At 37.8% G+C, this 8915-nt stretch overlaps 1 protein-coding gene across 2 annotated transcripts in view; it reads right to left on the minus strand.

Moving 5' to 3' along the window:
• Positions 1–7001, minus strand: part of LOC309497339 (uncharacterized protein) — a 77785-nt gene extending 70784 nt beyond the window's left edge. The window contains exons 1-3 of one of the 2 annotated variants that reach the window (XM_082167558.1): positions 6691–7001; positions 5130–5261; positions 4644–4997 (exon numbers count right to left, since the gene is read on the minus strand). In XM_082167558.1, coding sequence (XP_082023684.1) covers positions 4644–4997; positions 5130–5261; positions 6691–6763 — 559 coding nt within the window. In that variant the 5' untranslated portion in view covers positions 6764–7001. The remainder of the gene's footprint in view (positions 1–4643; positions 4998–5129; positions 5262–6690) is intronic. The other variant, XM_082167557.1, reaches the window with a different exon arrangement.
• Positions 7002–8915: the final 1914 nt, after the last annotated feature.

Genomic DNA, 8915 nt, shown 5'->3' on the forward strand with positions numbered 1-8915 from the left:
GTTGTGAAATATACGCCCCCCCACAGCTGTAGGGGGAGCTCGTGGGGAAAACATGCGACAACAAAAGGGAAAATCAGCGAAGAAGTGACTAGAGTTCGCTAGAGTTACAGAGTTCTCCTTTAAGTCCCATACACAATAATCACCTTTTCCCCCAGGCAATGCTAGACTCTGAATTCACTCTTTGGCAAAGGCGAGGCATTCTCTATTTTAAAGACTTGTACACAAACTCCATTTTTGCAAACTTTGATGATTTGTCGCACAGATTTAGTCTACCGCGGTCTAGCCTATTTCGTTACTTTCAAATCCGCCACTTCCTTCAGCACCATTTTTCTAACTTTCCATACACACCACCACCCTCGGGCTTAGAGAATTTGTTAGAACCCGCAGTCAATTCCCCAAAAAATATTTCAAGGATATATGGCCTGATAACCAGTCTTAAAAGCACAAATCTTGCAAAGATTAGAGCAGACTGGGTGAATGAGTTAGGGGAGGAACTAGAATTAGAGGAGGACATTTGGCACAACGCTCTACTAAGAGTAAATGACAGCACTTCCTGTGCCAAGTTGAGCTTAATTCAATTCAAAATTCTACACCGTATTCATTACTCGAAAGTGAAATTGGCTAAAATATATCCTAACATTGATGCTAGCTGTGACAGGTGTCGTAACACTCCTGCCAACTTAACCCATATGTTCTGGTTGTGTCCAGCCCTCACGACCTACTGGTCTATGATTTTCAAAACATTGTCAGAGGCTCTTAACATCGACCTCCAACCTAACGCTGCAATGGCCATCTTCGGTATTACAGATAGAAGATACTCTACACTAAGGAAAAATTATAAAAACATAATTGCTTTCACAACATTGCTTGCACGTAGAAGGATTTTATTACACTGGAAGTCAAATAATCCACCTAAAGTATCTTTATGGCTTAGTGACCTAATGCATTTCATACAGTTAGAAAAAATAAAATACACACTGAGAGGGTCCAGGGACAAATTCTTCTATGTCTGGAACCCAGTACTGTCACACCTGGGCAAACTTAAGACTATGCCCACTTAGTACCAATTAGCAGCCCCTCTTGCTTATTCACTTGTTACTGTGATATTTATTTACCCATGTGAACCAAATGTCCTGTGAAGTGTGCAGCCTTAGTTGCAGTGAGTCTGTGTGTATACTTCCTTTTAAAAATTTTTTTTTTATTTTTTTTTTTATTTTTTTTATTGTACTTCAATTAGTTCTGTCTTAATTTATTATTTTTTACCTTGGATGAATGTCCCATGTTCCGAGGGAGGGAGGGAGGGAGGGAGGGAGGGAGGGGGGGGGGGTTGTTATTATTAGAAAATATGAGCATTGTTTCTACAATTGTTGCCTTTTGTATTCATGTATATGTACATGCCCTGTATTACTGGTGCTCAATAAAAAATGCTTTACAAAAAAAAAAAAAAAAAAAAAGTATATTTGTGTAATTTAATATAGTTAATTATTAAAGTTTTGCGTAAAAATCTGAGATTGCATTTTACTGTTTTTATTCATTTTGAGGAATACTGAATGTTTTCATGCAAGTGAGATGAGTAAATGCATGATCACATTTAGTCTAGAACTAAAATAACCATCGTGTTTACACAGCGCACACACACCTCCTCACTTTATTTCTCTCAACATGGGGACAGGAGAGCTGTCAGTCAATAAATGTGATTAAGTAACTAGCATTACTTATTTGAAAAAATAACTTAGATATTTTGTTGTAAATTGAAAAAAGTAATGTGTTACTTTACTAGTTGCTTGAAAAAGTAATCTGATTACATAACTGAAGTTACTTGTAATGAGTTACTCCCAACACTGCTCACAAGTACAGTCAAAGCCACACACACACACACACACACACACACACACACACACACACACACACACACACACACACACGCACACACACACGCACACACGCACACACACACGCACACACACACACAGAGAGTCCACCAATTAGTGGACCCTCTAACTAGTTTGTCACAGAACATGTATACACACAAGTAGGGATGCTGCGATCAGGATTTTTGCAGCCGATACCGATTACCGATTTCTTGTCATGGTGATCAGTCAATATCAATCCTGATACCAATGCTTAATATACTTAATATAAGAGAAAGATAAATACAAACAAAATGGAGAAAATGGAGCAGTCTGATGCAGCCCACACTTAAACACTGTCCAATAGTAAACTTTGGAGGACAAAATAAACATTGAATCGCCTAAAATGGAGAAGTCTGATGTAACTTAAACCTTGTCCAATACAAGTCTGAGCAGGACAAAATTCATTTAAAAAAAAGAAGAAAAAAAAACCTAAAAAAACCCTCCTAAAAGAACAAATTTGAGTAGTTTGATACATCTTATTAGTAGGGATGGGCATTTCAAGCAAAAATAATATTCGAAGATCGCTGGGTATTATTAAATTATTATTAGAAAATTGCACCCCTCCCCATATGCACGCACACATGCATGTATAGGCTACACACGTGAGAAAAGCGGAGCGGTGTGACACTTAAATATAACTTAAAAACTGTAAATATACGTTTCATATTTATGTTTTATATAATATAATGTTCTTTTTTAAATTTCATCTATGTTGATTTATATGAAAAGGGAACCGCATGAGATGGGTAAGATAGGATCATAAGATGCCTAATATATCAGGAGACATTTGGAGTGGGTCAGACATGATTTTGACCACTTAATTAAGTTTTGTTTTGTAGAAAACCATTCTTTAAAGTGAATTTCATTTTGTAAAAATTGTATCTTAATTTCAATCAATGTTTCATCAACCAATTACCTGGATTTAATAAATAAGAAGTAAATATAGCAGACAATATAATCAGGACACGGCGGCGCCGGCGTGTGAACTGGAGCGCGTCTCATAAATGAACCGAAACTCAGCGTATAAGCTACTTGCCTCACAGACCTGAGAACGTACAGAAAGCTTGAAATGTCTACTTAAAAAAAATAAAATAAATCACACTGATAAGAAATGGGAATATGATTATTATGAAACGGGGAAAGTGGTTTGGCTTTTAGCAGTGTTCATCGCCATAGTAACTTACGCTCCCGATCTCTAAGCGATCTCAAACCGAAATTGGACCAATCAGTTCTGAGCAAAGTAGCATGTCTCATGCGATAAAGTCACTCCACCTGTTTCTACTCCAAATTAAAGGTCACTACAAAGCAAATGATTTTTAAAGACAAAATCGTCTGGCTTTTAGTAATGCTTATTTAGAATAATAATTTTTTACAATTTAGATATTATATATGTAATTATTAATTGATCACACATGTACGATTTTAATTTATGTAAGGGATAATCCACGGCTAGCCATGCATTAAAGGATTTTAATGCATGGCGTAGAGGCGAAGAACCGCCCGACGCGAAGCGGAGGGTGGTTGCTTCTACGAAGTGCATTAAAATCCTTTAATGCATGGCTAGCCGTGGATTATCCCGTTTATACCTTGGTTATTTGCCAAGTTAAAAACAAGTTAAAGCTGTAACTGATGTTAACAGTGTAATTTTTTAACAGACGTGTAAAAATGACGGTTATTTTCTTAAGTTACGGCTCGTTAGTTCTAGCACTCCGTCCACTTTAAATAAAGTAGAGCCATCGGATTGCTTTTATTTGAATGAATTATCACATTTATTTAAATTCATTATTAAAAGAGAGAGACAGAGAACTGAAAGAGAAGGAACAGAGAGAGAGACAGAGAACTGAAAGAGAAGGAACAGAGAGAGAGAGAGAGAGAGAGAGAGAGATGCGTGCGCGAGTTACCTGTGTGCGTCTCTTTAAAGTCTAGCAGCTACAGTCCCCTCGTTGCTTAAGCATATAGCTAACTTAATGATTCTTTAATGGATTTATTACAATTATTTATGAATGACAGGCAACACTGATAGTGACAAGGCAATCTTTATTTGAACTAATCATGTCATTTATTTATTGTTAATTCTTTGTGCCGCTTTTTGTCATTCAACGTCTTCTCCAAGTCTTCTTTTTCGTCTTGTGTCTGGGCCCATTTCTCAAAATTGGCATATTCACCATACAAATTAAACGATATGCAAAAATCATCCATTTAGCCTACCTAAATAAACGTTTTCCTATGAGTCTCTCGCTCTGCTTGCAAGTGTAACTGTGTTACTATGGTTACCAATGTTTATAGTAGCGGATTAATTTTTAACTGTAACTGTAATCAAACTGACTGGAACTACCTGTGCATTAAAGGGTTTTACTGCACACCTTCCAGCCAATCAGAATCGAGTATTTAAACAGCCCATGGTATAACAGTTATTATTATGCACAGTTTAAATGCAAAAGTAAAGGTATGAGAGTCGGCTGTTAATTGACTAAATTGTATGTTTTAATTTAAAATGTTTGCGATATTAACATAAGTTGCCACTTGCTTGAGCAACTTAATATATAAATCTAAACAGTTGCACACTGCAAACGCAGCATATGTGAAAGCACAATGCAAACGGAGTATGTGTGAAACAGGCGTAACCTAGAATGTCATCTCACATAAAAATCATGTGGTAACAGGTTTTCATGTACAATGTGGGATACAGCCAATTTAAATGATTAAAATAGTTAAAATAGTCTATAATACCTGATGGTGAGGCTATTGATGAAGATGTTGGAGAGGTTGTTGACTGTGAGGATGATGATGGTGCTGAGGTTTGTGAAGATAGAGTATCTGACAATGAGGATAATGAGGATGAAGTAACTGGCAGTGAAGATGATGAGGATGAAGTAACTGGCAGTGAGGATGATGAGGATGAAGTAACTGGCAGTGAGGATGATGAGGATGAAGTAACTGGCAGAGAAGATGATGAGGATGAAGTATCTGGCAGTGAGGATGATGAGGATGAAGTAACTGGCAGAGAAGATGATGAGGATGAAGTATCTGGCAGTGAAGATGATGAGGTTAACAAAGTTGGTGAGTCTGGTGTCGTCCACGCTGCTGATGGTAAGAATGAGGAAGATGATACAAAATTAGATTCTGTGGCATTAGAGTGGTGTGATTTTTAACACTTTAAAAAATGTATTAAGACTTCTTGGATGGATGTTTTGTGTTGAGACTATTAAGTCTTACATTGAATGCACGTCTGCTGGTAGTCAGGACAGCAGTCACCGGCGATGAGGCAAACCTCATCACAGTAACACCCACGGAAGCATTCGTTATTATGTCCAGGACAGCAGAGCACTGGGGGTCCTGAACACTGGGCTGAAAAACCCAAAGAGTGTGCAGATCTTAAAGTTATCAAGACATGACAACATCAATAACAGCAAATTGGTGATCTAAATATACACAATATATTTTGACAGATTGTAAGTCAACTTCATAGCTTTGGCAAAATGTATTCCCTTACATTGTTAATTGCTTTGTTCTATTTAGTATTTCCCCCCTAATCCCTCTCTCCTTTTTACATTGTTAATTGCTTTGTTCTATTTAGTATTTCCCCCCTAATCCCTCTCTCCTTGTTGTATCTAAGATGACATCACAATTATAGCCTTTTAAAATATAAATACAATTTTGAAGTTTGTGTTCCTTAAAATACTATCTACATTTTTTATGTATATAAATTTATGTATGTATCAAAACAGACACACTTTTTTTTTTTTTTTTACTGTATTACTGAGGACTTTGCATAGAGTCTTTAAGTACTTTTGTTTTGTAGAAAACCATTCTTTAAAGTGAATTTCGTTTTGTAAAAAATTGTATCTTAATTTCAATCACTGTTTCATCAACCAATTACCTGGATTTAATAAATAAGAGGTAAATATAGCAGACAATATAATCAGGACACTGTGGCGCCGGCACGTGAACTGGAGCGCGTCTCATAAATGAACCGAAACTCAGCGTATAAGCTACTCGCCTCACAGACCTGAGAACGTATAGAAAGCTTGAAATGTCTACTAAAAAAAACAAACAATTCACACTGATAAGAAATGGGAATACGATTATTATGAAATGGGTAACCAGAATACCTTGTTTATGTACGCTAAAATGTATCATGCTGCATAAACATTACTTTTGCCGGTTATTTGTGGCAAGCTTTATGCATGCGCTTGATATGCAGAATGTAGGCAATATATTAGGCTACGATAACGCTCATTGTGGTTTAGTATTCTCCCATACTGTATATATTTAAATGATTAAATTAATATAAATATGCGATTAGACTAATGGCTTAAATGAACTACTACTAGTCGACTAGAAAAAACTTTAGTTGTGCAGTCCAACTTATTTCACATATTTTCTAACCAGCATGTCACAAAGGGCATTCTGACTGAGCGGGCGAAGCATACTCTTCAGAAAGGTGCTCTCGCCACGGAGGACAATGCTCCTCCACGTGAGATTTCTTTGAAACATACATGGCAAATAGCCATTTTTTTCCTTGTTTCTTGAAACATCATAGTAATTCCACAACGGCGATGACATGACTGCGTCGCAAAATCATTTAAGTCCCCACGCAACCATTGTCCCTCCTCACGTTTTTACGTCATCAAATTGCAATCGGTTTGTGAGATCGGCCAAGTTTAGTGAGTACCGGTCGAGTCATAAAATGTGATTATCGGCCGATACCGATCTCCGGCTGATCGATCGGAGCATCCCTACACACAAGTTACTTGAAGAGTGTTGTCTGTCTTACCTGAAGCCATATTCCTGTTTCTTTGGTTCAGGAGCAGTAAGAAAAGCCAGATGTGGACAACTAAAACCTTCATCCTGGTCTAAGTATATGTCTAACTCAACTTTATTGCCACTTCACCCTGTACAGAAGTATGAGATGGTGTGTGTGTGTGTGAGAGAGAGAGAGAGAGAGTGAGAGTTTTTATATAGGTGGAGACTGAATACAGTTACCCACATCCCTCTCACTAATAATTATTTGATGTACGTCAAAGTGGTATTTTCATTATGCTTATAAGTCTGAAATTATGACAGGAATGCTCAGTGACATTTGTCATAATGCTTAGAAGTCTGAAATTATGACGAATGCTCAGTGACATTTGTCATAATTCTTATAAATTTGAAATGCTTAGAAATGAGGAATGCTCAGTTGCGTTTCTAGATTGAATTACACCCTGGGCGTGACCTTCTTCAAGCTTAACACACACTCACAGCGACGTCTGTCACTGTTTTTTCATGTTTTACTACAAAGCTGCTGCAATAAGAAATCTATTGTATAAAGTAGCCTACTATATACATAAACGTGATGTGAACAGACTGCAGCGCTGAATTGCAGAGCTGGTGAGAGCATACACATCACTATGATCAGATGCTTTATTAACTGCTGTCATTTTTGTTGTGTGCACATATTTATAGAAACGCCGTTCTCAGCAGCTGGGACGGTGTCGGGATGTTCACTAACAGTATTCCTGCAAAGGTATTTCCAACTTTGTTTTACCCCCTAAGCAAAGAAGAAAAAGAACTTCACAGTGAATATATATCGGGGTCTTGAGTCAGTTTCCTCCGATACCTTTATGTCTGACGCCTTTTAATCTGAGTCTGTTTCGTCCGATGCCTAATTGTGCAAGACCTAAATACCTGACGTTGTTTTTCCTGAGAACTGAAGCCTTTCAATCTTAGGCGCGATGCCATTTTGTCCAATGACTAAAGCCTGTCAGGACTCGGGTTTGATCTTCCTTCTGTTTTCTTCCTCCTTTGTGTTTGTTTCTGTCTTTTTCTCGTGCATCTGCGCACAGCTGTTTGTGTTTCACAATCAGTGAATCCGCTTGTTTGCGCTCAACTGTCTCCCTTTATTGCTTGATTTCTCAGCTACATCTTTGCTTCCATTCCCTTTATTTTCTGCCAGTGTGTTCTGTACCTTTTCCTGGTCACCTGCTTGTTTTAGTTTAGTTTAGTATAGTTTTTTTCTCACATATTTTTCTCTGCCCAGTTGTGTTGCGGCTCCCTGTCCATCTCCAGCATTCACTGGTCTTGGACTGTTCTATCAGTCTCTGGACTGATTTCTGCTGTGAACAACTGCCTGTTTCTGATCGTGAGTTGGGATGTCCCTCTTGGTTCTGTTTGATCCTCGCCTGACTATCCTGCTTGTCTGACATTGATTCTCGCCTCACGATTTAGATTTGATTGTCCTGGACTCTGACCCCTGCCTGCCTGATCATTCTCTTCTCTGCTGTTCCAATCTGGCCAGGAGCCGTTAAGCTTGAACTATATTATTGTTTCAATAAATTGAAATGAAGCATTCTTCTGCTTTTGGATTCTCCTTCCTCAAATCGTCACAAAGCCTTTTAGTCAATATGAGTGACGTCTAAGGATGTCCTAAAATGTACACCGTACTTGGGTTATACTAACTGAATCAGCATTGTTTATCTCCAATGTGTATCATGTTAGTGAACCAGGTTTTACGGCTTCCTTTTTTGCTGTCATTGTTCGGGTGTGTCGCGTCACTACAGTGTAATTCTACTTCAGTTGAGTTGTGTTAAGTACTGAGATTCGCCACTTTCTCTTGTATTGCTTGCATGATTATAATGGCCGAGTAAGCGCCACCATCTTCTCTCTGGTTTGGTGTTTCAACCAGGGCTGCGTTTCCCAAAAGCATCGTAAGCCTAAGTTGATCGTAAAAACGATCGTACGACTGATCTTAATATTACGGTCTGTTTCCCAAAAGCATCGTAGCTTAAGTAGCACTTGAAAATCTTCGTAGATCTACGAGTGCTCTGGAGTAATCGTACATCACCAAGTGCATCGTAAGAAGACAGATTTATGAGGACACCTGCAGGACAACTGACAGATTACACCTTTAACTTTATTCAAATGCAATGTGATTATAATATAAGGTTTGATTGTACTTTATTGTACACTTTATTACTCTTTTTTTGTTGTTGGTTAAATTAATGTATAAATTAAATAATT

This window comes from Leuciscus leuciscus, assembly GCF_965113295.1.
Source record: "Leuciscus leuciscus genome assembly, chromosome: 4".
Lineage (NCBI taxonomy): Eukaryota > Metazoa > Chordata > Actinopteri > Cypriniformes > Leuciscidae > Leuciscus > Leuciscus leuciscus.